Raw genomic sequence first — 18179 nt, forward strand, 5'->3', positions numbered from 1 at the left:
AATGTCCATGCCATGTTGTGTCAGTTGTTTATTAAACAAGATCACTTGTCGCTTGTGCAGCGGTATTTTTATTTCTCGAACTATATCATTCAGTGCTATTACTCCACATCACTTCACATTTTCGAAAAAAAAGACGGGTGCTGTGGATTAGAGAGTCTGCTTTATATTATGTTGATTGCAGCGGTTGTTGCTGTAAGATTAAATATTATTAGATATTGTATTATATTCTTCCTAAAAGCATTGCAAAACTCTTGTTCATTTTGAATATCAGCACGCGCAGCACACTGGAAAGCGCCGTTGTGCGATGTCAAAGCTAAATTCTATCTAAAGCTCCCTTGCGACGCAGTAGGCACGTGGGAAATCGTGCGTGCTTGGCGAGAAAGCCCATCATAATCCGTTTGTATGTCTACAGGTAATCCGTCTTCGTCAAATCCTGAGTAGGTTTCACCGCTCATCGAATGGAATGTACCAAAGCTGGGTTCCATATCAGCGACATTCAAACGACGACGTGGTCGATGGCGATAAGCGTCGTACACAAACCTCATTGGAGCATTTCTGTTCGGCTTCTTAGCAGCGCCTTTACAGCAACACCTTAAAAGGGAAAAGTTCACTGTCATTGATTGGATAGTACAAATATAAGGCAAAATCCCCCGAAGAACAATTGAGTAGTTCTGTTGCTACGGTAACAATGTCGTTCAAATACGGCCGACATTTTACCTTACAACACCTTTCATCTGGTTACCTCCGTGATTTTAATAAAAAACAAAATTCTCTTGTTTAAAAATGCGTTCAACGTTAAATCTCGACAATATTTAATCTACATTGTACCTATAATGACGGTAATGAACGAACTACCTCTTGCAATTTATTTCTTAAATTGTACTTACATGCAAATAGCTGCAATGCCCGACAGGACCAGCAACGCTCCTGCCAATGAAAGACCAAGGATAAGAGGCCAGTCAACGCCTTTATCGTCACTTGAAGGCAACGTATCCTCCACCAGGGTTAATGCGTCTAGGCCTGTTGATTGCCGAATGTCGTTCAAATTTTCTTTAATTGCGTTTGATAACGTTATTTGAGGAACAGGGATATTCGTGTCCGCGTGTACACCATTTGGATACAGAGCGTAGAATGATACGGATGTATCGCTACCGTCTTGCGATGGATCGGATTGTATTCGATGAATATTGTTCTCAGAAAATTCAAAACCAGATCTAAAATATAAGAATAGTATATTAAAAATCTGGAATGAAACATTCGCTGCGTACACTCTGTTTCGGTATTAAAATCTTTCAGGTCATACTACTGGTCAGTTTAGCATTTTCTTATCTTTACACCTGTCCGATTACTATACGAACTTCAAAAAAAGACAGAAATCATGCAGTCTGATTCTGCACTTGGGGTGAAGAAAAGGGTTTGTGGATGTTGCATGGGAAACTTATTTTCAGTTGGAAACTTTCAGACACCAGGCTCATTGAATTTTAATTATTAACCATGCATGCCTATCTTTAATAGTTACCGTATATTCTGTGATGGAAATTGCAGGAATTACTTACCCTGGTAAACCGCATTCTCGTCTTCTCGAATCGTTCGCATTGCAGTAACTGTTAAGAGCTCTTGCGATCGCAGCGCGCAATTGAGAGTCAGTTCTTCCACCATACTGTAAATACAAACATAATTATATGAACATCTCATAGATACATTTATATTTACCATTAAGAAGGTCGTACAATGTTACAGCTCTGTGCAGTGACATGGGCAATTTTAGGATGTTGCATGAATAAATAGTTGTTAAGGACCTGCATGAGACGTCATGGAGGCGAGGAAAATTGAAGATCGTGATCTTGTCAGAGTACGTCCTTTTGGAATTTTTAATAGAAATCTACTCATTTTAGGTAATGATAAAAAGTTACCAGCAAAATTACATCAGTATCTGAGCCATGCACTCGTAATTCATAAAGTTAAGAATCCTCACTGATATAATTTTGCTTAAATACTTTGGGAGTGCCCCTATCTTCATTATCGTTGCAAGCGGCTATAACGGTAGAAAAGTGTGCACTGCCAACAAGATTAAACCAGGTAAATATTTGTTATCTCAAACATAAACAGCCGAAAATCATATCTAAATTAAATATGATCCACATACTATGCTAGTAGCTAATACTGTGTTGCAAAACCCAGCTATATTACATATCGTGCACCCGCCGCAAAAAACAGTTCTAAATGGAAAAGCGCCGTTTATTACAAATACAATAACACATATGTAATGACGGTTTTTCTTATTTTACCTCTTCAGTTCTTGAATTTGGTATGATGAGTTCGACTGCATTGGTATTTTGAATGTCGGTAGTATTCCGTGGCACTGGCGGCGGCTCGACAGTTCCATTGAGCGCTATATATAAGTCAAAAACGTTATTGTTATCTATATTAGTAAATTTACGGTAGAAGTGCATAAATAATAGTATAACCAAGCTTCGATGCTCTCCTGCCGTTTGGAATGCACAGGACGAATGAAAAAAATGCTTCATGCCCTGTATACCAGTGTCGAAACCCAACGACAATCCATCATAGAAAATGAGGCAAGTAAACATTAAAGGGGAGAGGAGATTGAAACGTCTATGCATCGTGCAGTCCATGTAGCGGGCGGGGCAATTTTTAGTGAATTAGTTGCTCAAAAATACCCCTTCGGTATGATACATCAATCATCGAATTCTCCTCGCTCCAGGTTCCTAAATGATGAATATTTCTATACATATAGTTTGCGTACCTTGACAAATACCGTCGATTAGACCAAAACCAATCGTTCTGTTACATTCACAAACAAAACCATTTAAGATATTGCGGCATATCTCTCCGTTTCCAGAGTCATTGCAGTTATGTATCTCTTCCAAGCATTCGTCAATATCTGCAGACAAAAAAACATTGGTGTCGAATTCATCCATTATTGATTTTCATTCATTTTTTGGCCTTTCCATAGACTAACTTCAACAATTATTAAAAGGTTTGAAAGCATGAGATGTTTTATAACACGTTGCTGAAATATATGTTCTTTTCTACATCTCTCTTTAGCAGACCTACCTGTACATGACTTGACATTCTCAAGTTTATATCCATCTCGACAAAAGCAGTTAAAACTGCCCTGTGTGTTGTTACAACCATGGGCGCACTCATTTAAATCGCATTCGTCTATATCTATAAATTTCAACGAAATTCTGGTTTTAAAGGAGGATATGAACGTTAACTTCCATGTATATGTTCTTTTTGCAATCAAACTATATAATATGTTCTTTTGGAACCCACCAGCACATGATTTCATATCATTTTGAAGTTGATATCCCACATAACAAAAACATTTAAAACTGCCCACTGTATTGTTACAACCATGACCACAGCCACCATTGTCTATGTCGCATTCTTCTATGTCTATATAAATTTAACAAAATATTATATCGTTAAAATAGACATCAACATGAAAGCTTTAGTCACATTAACTCATGAGTTTCATGATCATTTTACGATAGATACATGCATCTGTTACTAACGAGATTACGTGCAAGATGATATCCGAGGTCATTAGAAGGGGTCATTCGAAGCTTGGTATAGGTAGTCAGGGGTTCCTCCCCTCCAAGAAAATGTTTCATTTTTTTGTATATTTAGTCATCTTCTAGATATCCTGCATTTTGGAGGACATGCATACTCATGTATTCCATCCCTATTCGGGCATGCAGAGATTGTTGAGACAGCTCATGATGTTATTATCTTATCTGTCGAGACAGATAGTGAAATATGGCTTAATAGTAATATAAAAAACTTTCAGATGTTCCTCATCGCTCAAAATTTCCAAGGAACCTACCAGTACATGACTTCTTGTCGCTATCAAGTTGATATCCCTGGTGACAAGAACACGAGAAACTGCCTAGTGTATTGTTGCAAGTTTGACCACAGTCATCTATGCCCAAACTGCATTCGTCTACATCTAAAAAAATAAACGAAATATTTGTGTACAACACCAAGCACAACTGAGGATGCGGGAGTATTTATACTATATGATACAATCACATTTGTTACGATCGATAAATAATGTGTAGCAAAATCAGTCATCCATTAGGTTGACTAAATGCATGAATCATGTTTAAGAATATCTGTCTATGCATGGAAATAGATATAAGAATATCTAAATATACATTTGCGATCTTTTTGCTGCAATTATCTTTATTTTACAGATGTGAACAAATAGATAGATATGAATGCTCTAATGTATAATTGCTTTTATTCATAGAAGAGCTGCAACCTTTTCACTGGTTCAGGGAATTGTATCAGAAGGTTGAGTGAAGAAGAAGTGCACCAAATCACGGTACTTTACAAAATGTTAAAATCTGTCAATGGTCAATACGCAGCAGTGATACATAAAATGCCCTCACGTGCAGTAGACGATAAAGTCAAACAAAAAAAGTGGAAGGAAGCAATGGTATTTAGCAAAAAATCTCATTCAAAACATATCAGCACGCATGACAGTATAATCAGCATTCACATCAAAACGTACGCTCCCCCTAAATCTACTTTTAGCAGATTTAAGATAATCCAGCCCAATGTGTTTTATAATAACTGCCCAGTTCCCTGCCTGGGGACGCTACAATTCTTCGTTAAACATACCTCCGACTGTTGCTGTTTCTTTAGTAGCAGCGGAAATTGCATCCAATCCATCTGTAATTGCACTTAAGAGCACAGAGAGAGGAACAGAAAGACGTCCGTCATCCCGAGTTCCGTTGGGATAAAGTGCATAATATGATACTAAGAGATCGCCATTGTCTTTGGTCGTCCCATTAGACAAACGGAAGACGTTAGATTCCGTGAATGCAAAGCCATGCCTGTTTAATGGGGTAGATGAGCAAGAAATTAAACGAACATCTTTCACATTGTTTAACTGCGCGTCATATATTTTGGGAAAACATGTATATCCCGTACCATGTTTAACATGATAACTGGATGCACGTATCGCTGAATTGGAGTTTAGTGAGGTTATAGTAGATGAAAAACCGAACAGAATTTATTTACTTAGAGACCTATAACCGGAAGAAGTTGAGAAAAATCGAGGAGCTAGCGGCCTTTCGACAGGAGAATATAGTTCTGTGCGTTAGTACTTACTAGTGCAATGCATGCTCTGGCCGCTGAGCTACGGTGCGACAGGAATGGGAGCGGTGTATAGATTTTCCAATTACCACTATAAACCCATATATGCTATTATGATATTTATCTCTATCGGACAAAATGGCCAGAATTATTTTATGGGAACATTAGACAACGTTTAATTAACCTACGATGTTAAACCACATTCAATTCTTCTTTGACTGTTTGCATTGCAGTAAGCATTCAGTGCATCTGCGATGGAACGTCTGAACGTAATGTCCTTTGGTCTATCGTACTATAAAATAAAAAACGGTACAGTTTTAAGAGAAACAAAAGTAAAACAATGAGTGTGAGAATAGAGTGGAATTGATGGTATACACAGCAGTACCTGAGTAAGGTTAATGTTATGTAACCTTAATTGAACGGAGCTGTTTATGTTTTCTCTGGTAGAGACCGGAGGTGCTTCAGGTTCAACTACTACCACTTTGCCATCGTCAGGAACTAAATAAACGTCAAAGACATACAAAGTTGTTTTCGCTACAGAAGACCAGGGATCGCCGGCTGAACTCATGCATGCATGGTGTACACTTTGAATTCGAACTTACCTCGACATACGCCGTCAATGAGGAAAAAACCGAGGTTTCTGTTGCATTCACATCTGAAAGTTCCTATTAGGTTGACACAGACTTCGCCTCCATTGCTTGTGTTGCAATTATTCAAGACATTGCCGTCAAAAGTGATGATGCATTCATCGACATCTAAAAGTGATACGCGAAACACTGATTATACAGTCACACTTCCCTTTCAGCAGCCTCTACTGAATGAACCGCCATTTTCCCTAATATAGAAGAACTAGTCTTGCAATACCTTGACATGTAGTTTGACTACCAGGTACTTTCTCGTATCCACTAGTGCACGAACAATTGAAGCCTCCCACGAAGTTAGTACATAGCTGGTTGCACAGATTTGTTGTGCTGTTACATTCATTAATGTCTGAAAAGTATATCCCGAAGTTGAATAGTATTGTTAGTGGATGAAAATACTGAAAACTGATGTGTTGCGCGAGTCGATATATATGCATGAGCAATTTGTGATGACAGTGACGACGAGAGCGAGTATATAATTGTTTTATAACCTACTATAGCCGAACTTAATATAATCCTCATGCATATGTGATATAGTGAGTTTTTTAGATGTAAATCTATGACCATGCAGTGGTCGTAAAGTCATAAGCCGTTATTTTCACATTTTCACAACAAAAATAATTATCAGTATTTAGCTCTAAAACTGGGTTCATAATACTAGCAGGTATTTTCATGTCAAGTCTGCGTTGTATAAAATTCTCGCTAATAATATAGTTGAAGTTAATATATTGACTTAAACTCAGTTTGAGCCAGGATATTCCCCTTGCCTTCTGCTTCGGGGGAAAATGGTTAACAATTGCTCACTCTGGTAAGGGTTATAATAATTGATGCAAGAAATAATTAAGATTGAGGAAACGTATTTATTACCAATGCATCTTGTAACATCATCAGGATCGACGGTATAGCCAGGGTTACACGAGCAAATCTGGTTTCCAGATACGCCGTCGATGGCACACACATGTTGACAAGAGTGACCAGAAGGACAACTTGTAACGGCTAGACGAACACAAAGATATTATAATTTTTCTTCTGAATCAGTTTGTAGAGAACCACACTGCTCCCTAGCTATACTTGCAAATAATACCAGTGTGCGCCCGTTTGAGAGACTATACGAGTATTTAGATACTGCATACTTGAAGAAAGATTGTACATGTACTTAAGGGAATTACCTACGGTTACGTATCCAACTACTTTTTCAGTTGCATACATGCACTGCTGCATGATTAAAAAGATTAATTACTGTCATAGAGACGATTACTAACAACAAGATACTTTTAAGTGTCTTTAAAAAGAAGACTGGAAGATACAAATACACTAGGAGAAGTTGAGCATAGCCATACTTGCATGAAGGCGATTACATACTGCACTACTTACTAAATACTCTTAGTTTTAAGTTTTAGCTACTCAAACAACTGTGCAGACTTGAAAAACGATTTTTCAGTAACCGCACATGCTTGATGAGGATACTATAGTAACTAAACTAAACATATGCATGATAATTAAAGGATAGTGTAATACTGGAACTTACGGACACAGTTTTTCGAATTAGTTGGATCAACTTTAAAATTAGTATTGCAACCACAGGTGAATGAACCATTGGTGTTTATACAATTTTGCTGGCAATCGTGGGCTGTCGTGCACTCGTCAATATCTAAAGAAGGAAAGACAGACTTTCTGACCAGGGACTTTTTGCTGAATTAACATAATAATAATTCTTGAAAGTGAATCACTTGCATGTTGTGTTTTAAACCTCAAGCTTAAAAAAAACAATTCATAGTGGAACTAACCGTCGCATGACTTCTTATCGGCGTTTAATCTGTATCCGGGCATGCAATCGCAAACAAATGATCCAGCACTGTTGTCACACAGCATTTCACAATTATGAAGATTAGCTTGACATTCGTCGATATCTTATCGTGAAAGAGATAAAAATGAAACAAATGTTCAGCTTTGCTGCTGAATTAAACAGTGTGAGGAATGGGGGGGGGGGGAGGGGGGGGAGGTGGGGCTTTGGTCCATTCACTGGTTTTTCCAGCTGATAAATCTCAAATAAGGGCTAGTTTTCTTTTGGTAGTAACTGTCGTGAACAAGTAATTTTCGTAAGTGTACGGAAAATCACGACTAAAGGAAAAACAGCCCTTTCTAAACTTTGGCATTGCCTTCATGCATATAACAGGATCACTCATTTACCTGCACAGTCTTCACCCAACCCTGTATACCCGGCAGGGCATGGCCCACATTGGTATTCTTTCGGTGTATTTGTGCAGGTTACTAAAGGATGGCACGGAGAACCAGACTGTGTCTGACAGAAATCTCTCGTAGTTTCACAAAATTCACCGATGAATCCGATTTCACAATCACATGCCAATACTTGATGTTGATTGAATGTGATGTTTCTTGTCTCTAAGGTCGTCGCTGGCTGAACACATGTACCATTATTTTGACAAGCACATACAGTGATTGCAGGAACAAGAAGACTCGACCCGTTGTTTGCATCTTGAACCAAGAACGACAAATTGAACTGCAAAAGAAAACGAACCATTAGTGATCATGTTTTAAGGCATCAGAAACCCGAAAAGTATAGCAAACGTGAGGATACTACGACATTGACATCTAAACAATATACTATTGAATTTAAGACCTATACATGCGCGAAGCTTATTTGGTAAATTTTATTATATGGAGGGATTATATGCGATACAGGGACTTTCTGTCAGATATTACCATCGCACTTTGCCTGATGCACATAATCTCATTTTAAGAGTTCATTTTACGTAATCTTTTCGCATGCAATCGTTATGGAAAGTTTTATCCCGGTTTCACTTACCGCTTGCGTTGTGTTCACACGCCAGCGAAAAGTTATGCTAGTCTCATTTATTTCTAACGTGGCACCAGGAGGAAGATCCGGTGGTGGAAATACCAAACTGTCGCCATCCTCATCCGTTGCACTGATAGTATACTCGAACACTTCACCGAGTGTGAAATTAAAAACCACGTCGTCACTTTCAAAGGTTGGAGCGCTGTTTTCTATGAAATACACGAACAAAATAATGATATATAAATAATATTCAGCACAATATGTATGTTGTTTCATTGGAAAAAAAACACCCAGCAACGTATTTATACGACACACGAAAGAACAAGAGCGCGTGACAAGCTGAAGAATTTATCAAATCAGACCAATGTCTGATGATAGGCGGGGGAAATTGATTAAAAATGCTGCATGGCTATTTTCCACCAAAGATCGTTTCAGTTTAGTTTCAGATCAACGACATACTTGTCGTTTAAATTAGCTAGGGACAACGCCATAGAGGCGGCACCACGATTTTTTACCATTAATCGATTAGTCGATAACGAATTATTTGGTGAAATTTGGATGAATTGAATCGACCACAATACCACACCAGGTTAGAGTGGTGGTCAATCATTTCTACGACACACACCTCTTTGCTATTTGTGCAATTGCACAAACATTGAATGATGTGAATCAGCACCTTGGATTTAAAAGCAATGCCGGGTTCAGGGTTTATCAACGTAAATTAGAGCTCAATAGCATCTTGCAGTGATTCATTTTGACGAACGATGGATTCGCTAAAGACTCATTTAAATTGCTGCATTATGAAAAGTAAAGTATCATATTTCAGACATTATTATACCTGAAATCGAATTTTCTTCTTCCAATGCCTCGGCACTATTTTTCGTTGTCTGTCCAAAACTCGGAGAGCAATGTCGCAGCAATATCAAAGAGGCAATTTTGATCGTTCCCACAAACATCACTAGCAGTGTTCGCAATGGAATTGTTTGGGAATGTAAAATTGCTGATAAAAATCGGTGCATAATTGTCCGGGCAGAAAAAATTTGCGTCAGCCGTCGTGTTTATTATAAAATTTTGTTCGGGTGCCAAACGCCCTATAATGAAATAAACATTTAATTAAAATGACAATTAGCTCTTACCTGGAAAAAATGTAATCGCCCAATGGACCACTCCCCTTTTAAGCTAATACTAATTCATACAAAATATTTGACAACTTCCAATGGCGATATTATTTACAAGTTTCAATATTTCGCAACCAAACGTTCCCGTTTTTTAGTATTTTCGGGGTCGACGCTCTTTCATGACAGTCATGCCGGAATATTCTCAGTTTTCAATTTAGTTTGAAGGGAAATGTTCTATTTATTCAAGTTGCTGCGAAACTGCAAAACGTGTAATATTTCTGTCATTCACAAGCAAAATATTTTGAAAAAAAATTGTCCTATAGCTACAGGCCTTTAGATTCTGGGCTGTTAAAAAATGAGCCGAAATTTTTAAATAGCTATACTACCGCGCCCAGTGCTAATCATTTAGCTTCGTGCACTCGAATAGAAGTTAAAAATAGATAATTTTTTAATTAAATGAGCTCTACTTACAGCTCTCGCCAAAATCAAAGTGAATCTGGCTATCAGTTAAAGGATATCCAAGGTTAGTACCATTTGGCAGATTAAAATCGTCCTCAACCGTATCGCTCCAGTTTCCAAGCAAACCCTGGGTCATGCCAAAATACCGTTCTCTGTCCAGGGAGATGAGGATTACAAGATTGTTGCTCTCGCGGGTAACGACAATGAAGGTGTCATTTCCTGTCACTAGTCGTATCGCGTTTTCTTCATTTCTCGAAATGGTAATGAAATCTCCAACGACGTGAGAATTGTTTAGTAGGTTATCGTAGTCATCATACTGTGAACCATTAATATTGATCAACATCCCAGGACCACCTGTAAATACACGATATATGGTGTTGTAGATATCGCCGTAGTGGTGATTGTGAATGGCATTTCTTCCCGGGGTCGTTTTCCGCGAAAATGAGAACCAGTTAGCTTTTTGATGATGGAAAAGGAAGTTAGATGTATGAAAACACACTTTTCGTCAGATTGGTGTTTTGCCGCTTAGGCGTCCGGTGGTAATTATTTTTTTTTATACTCAGCGCACATTTAGTGATGACTTAAACGTGAATTTTCATTCATAAGTTGTCTAAAATGTTCCTATTTGCATTTAGTTAGTTAAAATCGCAACGCTAAACAAGTTTCGGGTTGATATTGACGACTGGCTGTGAAGATAGTAATGGATCATCATATCCTCAACATTCCAAAATGGCGGACATTCATTGAATAAAAAGCCGTCATTCAATGCAACTAACACAATTGTTATTATAACATATTAATTTGACATGCATGACATTTCAATTACCATTGCTGTTGTGGTTGATTTGAATAGGAACAATGCCTTCCACTTTGAACAGCACTGCTGACATGACAGTGCCCAAACCAGCTCCAATTGCTTGAGTAAACCGGACCTGAATTTGGATTTTGCCATCATTGGTGAGGAGAAACATATAATCACCACAACCGTTAAATGTATAATTCAGCCTATCCAAATTGCTGTAATGAGGATCTCCATATCCCCACCCTAAAAGAGGATGAAATAAAAAAAGTTTAGTTCGATCATTATCCGCACAGTTTTCACACTGATCTGAGAATGAACAGATACCAGGAAGACCTGTCTGAGTAAATACGTTTTAATGGTTTACGATACCAGTTGCGAAATTATTAAGTTGTGCGTTAATAACCAACCCGTGACATTGATTCCGTTTTTTCATACAATTAGATTAGAGAATTCAGCTCAATAACTGCGTGCAATCGAATTACCTCTTCTGCGGGAACGTGGTCTATATCCTCTTCCAAATTGTCTCGGCCTTCGCGAAGCGTACGCCGAGCAAAAATTGGATAAGACGCAGCAATTCTCATAGGCATCATCGTCTTCTTGAACGTTGAAGCGTAAAGGATTAGCCGATAAAAATCCTCCAGGTTCACGTAAATTCCTTAAGAGTGGCCCTCCGAACCGACGGTAACAGCAACGTAGTCCACGTGCACGTATGATTTGTGGATTTATTTTTACGTAGCAAATACGTCGAAATCTGTCTCGGCGACGAAATCTTGCATCAAAATGCGCTTGCCGTTCGGTGGGAGGGCATTGCAACGCACTATCCGGTACCACGGGGCTGGCGCTAATAAACCAATCGTAGCACAGTGTACCCGGCGTTTTAGCGGTGTTTGGGCTCATTGCAAATATCCATCTGCCTTTACCAAGATTGCCTGTATAATCGTCGATGACTTGGGCGTTCACTGTTCCGGATCTGGAATAAAAAAGTATATCACGGCTTGGAGATCGACAGCGTGGAAAGTAATGGTTCTGGAGCCAGTTGTATATAAAAGCCGGGTATCTATATAACGCCACTGGATAGTGTTTTTCTCAATTGCTTTAAAATCGCCCTGATTAAATCTTAATATTCCTAAATTGAGGATTCTCTTTAGTAATTGTAGGTTACAAAGCTGAAATTTTATTACTTTTAAGCATTTTCAGAAAGGTTAAAAAAATCACTATTCGGTGGATAGCGCTATATCCATGCATGGCCTTCGTAGTTACAACCGTGCCCGGAACAACAAATAGAAAATCACATTATAAATTAAATGCCTTAAGATCCCTACTACCATAATTGAATGGATAAATTTGATAAAAACCATTCGTGAACTTTATTTGCCCGTTAGGACAAATCTATTGAAGAAAACGATTTGTGATAGTCAATATATGGAAATTGTCAGTTGATTTTCCAAAGTGTACTTTGCGGTTGAGGACGAAATAAATAACAATAAAATTATCATCTAAAGCAAACCGAATGTATCCAAAGGCGAATATATATATTAACGCTCTTGAAGACATACCAGTTAACATAGTTTCTAAGTTAGGATTTCGGCACAGCTGAACTTGATTAAATTTCGTTACAACAAAAATAGATACAATTGACGTTAAATTTTGATTAAAATAACACCATTAAAGTGTACTCACTCCGGCAAGTTTTCGTACTCTTCTCCATTTCTGTAAAAAAAGCCCCGCCTTCCAGCATTCCAACCTGTGACTGGTAGTCCAGGCTCATCGACGTAACGACCTAACTCGCTCCTAAAAAATAATTTGCACAGTGCAAAAAAATAATCAATTACATTGGAAAAAGTATTAGAAAATTACTGAAAATTACTATGACTTTCCATAAAAACAGTGGAAAATGTTCTTGCTAAAACTCTGTTTGGCCGGAAACGTTTAGAGGGCAGGCTAGCACCCTTCCGTTCCAGGTTATTTTCATTAAATTCATTCCGACCCATGCCTATTTTACGCTATTAGATGTACTTTACTAAGATAACATCACTTCTGCTAGCCAAATATATTGTCATACTTTAATGCAGCGACAGACCAGTCAATGTCATCATAATTGTACATTAGATACCAGGTTGATTCATCCGATGCAAAAACGGCCTGGAAAGTATTTAACTGTGAAAAGGAAAGAAAATAGGAATTATATAACGATTTCAAAACATAAGCATTTAACTTCAACATAAAGCTGGTCCCGCTATTGAGCTCATTGCGCGGTTTCATGCAGCAAATATAGCTATATAGGAATAATATCAAACAACATAATATTGTACCAACAACAAATTCGAGTTAATTAATTATAATAAATAATTCCCCCTCCGTAGTTTCGTTGCGTACTGTCGGCAGGCCTTATATTTTCATAGGTGACAACTGACACCCACGTCGCGATAAAAGACCTCCCTGTAAATTCCGCAACATCCTGGTTTACTTTGTCGAATACCACCGGACTTGGGTTTCGGTCTTTGTGATAAGACGCAAAACGGACCTTTGAGTCACGAGGACCTGCACCAAACGCACGTACGTTAACACGGGACCAATACGGAGACACGGAGGGATCCTCATCCTGCTGGATGCCGCTACTACCATAATTGAATGGATAATTTTGATAAAAACCATTTGTGAACTTTATTTGCCCGTTAGGACAAATCTATTGAAAAAAAAGATTTGTGATAGTCAATATATGGAAATTTTCAGTTGATTTTCCAAAGTGTACTTTGCGGTTGAGGACGAAATAAATAACAATAAAATTATCTTCAAACCGAAAGTGTCCAAAGGCGAATACTGAGGCACTGGTGCAAAAAATTAAATAATCCTTTCACTGAAAAACAATATCCAGATATTTTTCTCATTTTTCAACTTTGGTTTGACTATACAAAAAGTGTAAAAACAACTATTTTAAGAAGTAATCTAACAGTTTTGACTTTAAAATTCATCCCATGCATGCATGAAATGTAATTTTTATATCTAGTTTGGATTATTTGACTTTTAGTTACAGAAAAGAAAACCAAAATTTACTTCAAAAACGAAGCGCAAGGATGCTATTTTTTAACTTTTTAGTTTAGGTGGTCAAGTAACATATCAAAACTACATTTTATGACACGAATTGTTACAGTGGAGGTTGAATTGTCCGTAATAGGCACCCGACAAGTATGCAACGCGCCATATACCGTATGCATACGTTCACTTTTGAATAAAATGAAAATTTACATGAGATGTTAAATTTACATTTTTTAAGTTTTTGACATGAATGGCAGCATTCAGCACTATGGTGTCATGACTACAAGTCTATATTATCATAAACATCTATATTATTATGAACATTATGAGCATAAACAGTTATGTCATGCACGTGCAGGCAACGTGATAGGAGCATGCTATTGCCAGCATGAATATGCACATATTACATATATAGGACTATATGGATATCAGGGTTGTGCAATTTTTGGCCACTATGAATAATTAAAGGTAAGAAAGGGCAAACATATATCACAGAAGCTACACACGAAAGTCGAACCGGAGTCTTTAAAGTTTCCTAATCCGCGTGCAATTCGAGTTCGAAGTACATTGGAAGAACAAAAATGCTTTATCTGGCTATATACGTCATTTATGTATCTACGTCACAAAAAAATCATTAAAAAGTATTTTAGCCTAAAATATTCGTTCACTGCTTTGTCTGAATTATTATAAAACTAGCTGAAAATATTTAAAGCATTGATTCATCGTCATTTAATTATTTCTGAATTCTTATAGGAGTGGTTATTTTTTCAAGGCCAATCCCACATGTGCCGCGTCACTATAAATCCTCGTTTATGTGGAATAATGTTAGCTTTAGATTTAGAGCCAGCTTTTACTTCTAGATGTTTCTGTTGTTAGCCAAATGAAAAAGCTCTGGGGACAGCGTAGTGTAAACGGGGGCTCCGGCTAAGCTTTCTACATTCACGCCACGCAAGGAACGTATATCAACAAATAAGAATATCCACAAGATAGAAATTTCAGCAATAAGAAATCATGCATATACTCACATAGAGCGTGTTATACAAAATTCCTCTTATTTTGAAACCACCTCCACTGAATTCTTTCCTGACGCATAGTCTTTGAGCGGCCTCACTCGACGAGATAACTTGTTCATCGTCATCCGATTTTACAAATCTCTCCTCTGTAAGATCCAGTTAACAACATTTTGCAGTTTATTTTACGAGAAATTATTAATCCATTTAGTCGTTGAAAGTCGACGATAAAAGTTCAAATAAAAGATTGTTCGGACTGTCCGACAGTCCAAGTGCACGTTTTAAGTGAAGTTATGTATACCTGGCTTCGCTCGCAGGATTAAATATTACACGCATTTCTTACACAGAAAAATTTGCTTACCCCGTGTAGAGCCTGCATATGGCACACTTCCTTCATAATCTTCGATTTGGGTTACTCCTGTCAAATAATGACAAAAGATATAGTTTTATGGGTTATTGTATTGAATAAAAATAAACTAGGAATGGTACTGCTTTTCTTTAAGTGACCAAAATGGTCAAACCAGTCAGAGTATTTCGATCACTGAAAGAATATTTGTGGTTGTTGAAAAATGTATAATGTATAGAAATACGGAAGTTCAGGGGCGTGACGTGACAGGCATGCCAATCGGCATGAGATTTTGGACTTAAAATAGTCAGGGCCGACTCATCTATTGCTAATTGGTCGCATCTTTTGCCACTTTACCACGAGGTAAAAATGCAAAAAAATATGTGAGACTATTAACTTCAAATACCTTCTATGTTTGTTTTTACCGTTTGCAATTTATCAAGTCATGCACGCGTGAAATGTGCAAATATATGCAAATATGCTAAATTGGCAATATGACTGATGGAGACCTTTTTAAAGTTTTTTTATACTGCAAACGGGATAAACGATGTTTAGTGTCCCGAACAAAAGCACTATTTTTGCGGCAAAAGCCCGATTTCCTTGTTTTTTTTTCTTTTTCACGTTAAATGTTTTAAACTGATAGGACTGAGATAAGAACTATATAATTATCGCGGCTCAAAATCAAACAAGTGCGTTCATGTGAACGCTTGAAAACATTCAACGGGCTCATATTTATGATACTTAATATATTAAGTAATTACTAAGGCTTAAAACGTCGCACCAAGAGTAATCACGAATACTCAGCATAGTACGAGCGAGTACTCGAGAAGCTACTAGAAAAATAAAAGAGAGTTTTCAAACTTTGTTTATTTGTCAGGAAACTATTTCAAATTAAGCACTTCGCGATATTGATTAGTACGAAAGCCAGCAGAAAAATGTAAAATGCCTCTATTTGTGTCATCGTTACTATGAACTATAAGAATGAACTATAAAAATGAAATGATGATGAATTGATATACAATCAAGTTTTTAGTGCTTTGTAAGTGATATACTCGGAAGCTGCATGAAAAGTTGAAAACACTTACCGCCGCTAATATAGAGAAGAAGAATGACTAGCGTTGACCACGTCAAAAACGAGTTCCCAGTTCGAATACTGCGATACCAGTACCTTTGATATGTTGTATATAGCATGTTTTCAGCGCTAATGGCAAGAGGAAACTAGCATCTGATATTATAATGCAACAATGAAAGATTTCACCACCTGCTGACTTCAGCATATGTATTTCTATAGAAACAAATAAACAAACAAAATGAAAGAACTTTCTAAACCCAAGGTATTATAGGCATAGCAAAATTTTTCAACATTTTGGCATTCACGTATTTTATAAGTGATTGTTCTATGTTTATCTAAAATGCAGTTAATGATGTGTTTACGATGCGCTCATATGTTTTCTCCTTAAAGCATTTAAAAGTATTTAACAGTCCCATGCAATCACTGCATGCATGCATTTGATTATAATTAAATCAAAACGGATTGAACGGAACATGCAACTTAATGTTTCACTGTAAAACAGAGCGGAATTTGAAATAACTAGGTCGCTCGGATCATTGGATCAATCTATTTGGCCATGCAATATTCGATTGGTTAAACCAGCCATAAAGTTCTATCTATCCTAACTGATACAATATATCAGCAGCAATTAATGATCAAGAAGATCACGAATGTTTGATCAGAAAAAAATTATCAACAACATTTTTCAAATTGGTCAATATATAATAACGATCTGTTTCGGAGTAAAAGTATGGTGTTGCATGGTCGGTCCAGAGTATGCCCATGCAGAGCCCAGACAGTATAGGTTTTGACTTTTTAAACTTATCTAAGGCTATGTGCACACGCAAGCGTCGCTTTCGAGCGTTTTCAAAATTTATCTAGTTTATTTTATTTTTATCTAGTTTTTTGACGCTTTGACGCCTTGTCCACAAGAAGGGAAAATGTGCTGATAATATGTTAAATGAGCTTCTATTGTAAAATGACGGTGTACGTTTGAAAACGATCTGGCATGAAAACGAAAATAGCTCGTAAACGTTATCGTGTGCACATAGTCTAAGACCAGACAGTGTATTTAATTATAAACACAGGAATTCATACCTAGCCTACGTTAATTGCTATATATTCTCATTATTATACAAGACTACAAGTATATCACGCAATCAGTGTCGCTCAAGCATGCATGCATGCATGTATATATTTATTATTTCGATGTAGATGCGTGTAAAAAAGTTGGTCGAGCTTGTTGGTGATCCTATTGACGACAGGTGGTACTTTTAAAAAATTAATTGAAAAAAACGAGCGTGCCCCATTGCAAAACCAAGCTCCCAAGTGACAAGCTCTCTTGATGAAGTCTAAAACATCTTATTTAATCCGGCGTTGTAGACTGCATGGCTGGCAGTCAAAAGGTTGTTATTCAAATATTCAGTTCTATAATTATATAATATGTTTAATGCTGTGTTGTCACCAGTTAACGATTTTTAACTATACATAGCTAAAACACGGTGCAATCATAGTAGGTCTGTGACAAGGTACATTTCCTAAAAAGTATAAAGCGAACTTTGTTTTCAAAGTGCCTGCGTCTGGAAGTAAGTATTCTCCTACAAATTCCAGACAAAGGCCTTAAAATGTTTGAGAGCAGCAGCGGTTTATAGTAATCGCGGAACGATGCAAAGGCAGGAAGGGTAGAGGGGGGGCGTAATTTTTGTAAAAAGGGCACTTAAGTCTTGACTTCTATCAAACAAAACTGTACGGAAACTTTAGATCGTCG

At 37.4% G+C, this 18179-nt stretch overlaps 1 protein-coding gene across 1 annotated transcript; it reads right to left on the bottom strand.

The window, feature by feature from the left end:
• Positions 1–16: 16 nt before the first annotated feature.
• Positions 17–16586, bottom strand: LOC114523460 (mucin-like protein). The gene is given in 29 exon segments (XM_028544385.1): positions 17–591; positions 888–1214; positions 1557–1660; positions 2289–2392; positions 2768–2905; positions 3079–3192; positions 3301–3423; positions 3854–3976; positions 4654–4868; positions 5319–5422; positions 5516–5628; positions 5733–5885; positions 5995–6120; positions 6639–6767; positions 7300–7422; positions 7559–7681; positions 7962–8292; positions 8599–8798; positions 9428–9531; positions 9533–9680; positions 10179–10520; positions 10993–11211; positions 11451–11938; positions 12649–12759; positions 13031–13125; positions 13322–13654; positions 15030–15163; positions 15376–15432; positions 16446–16586. Coding segments are annotated over 29 exon segments (5058 nt in total). The 5' UTR covers positions 16552–16586; the 3' UTR covers positions 17–320.
• Positions 16587–18179: the final 1593 nt, after the last annotated feature.

Source organism: Dendronephthya gigantea, unplaced genomic scaffold, assembly GCF_004324835.1.
Source record: "Dendronephthya gigantea isolate DGI-Jeju-01 unplaced genomic scaffold, DenGig_1.0 000027F, whole genome shotgun sequence".
NCBI classification, from domain to species: domain Eukaryota; kingdom Metazoa; phylum Cnidaria; class Anthozoa; order Malacalcyonacea; family Nephtheidae; genus Dendronephthya; species Dendronephthya gigantea.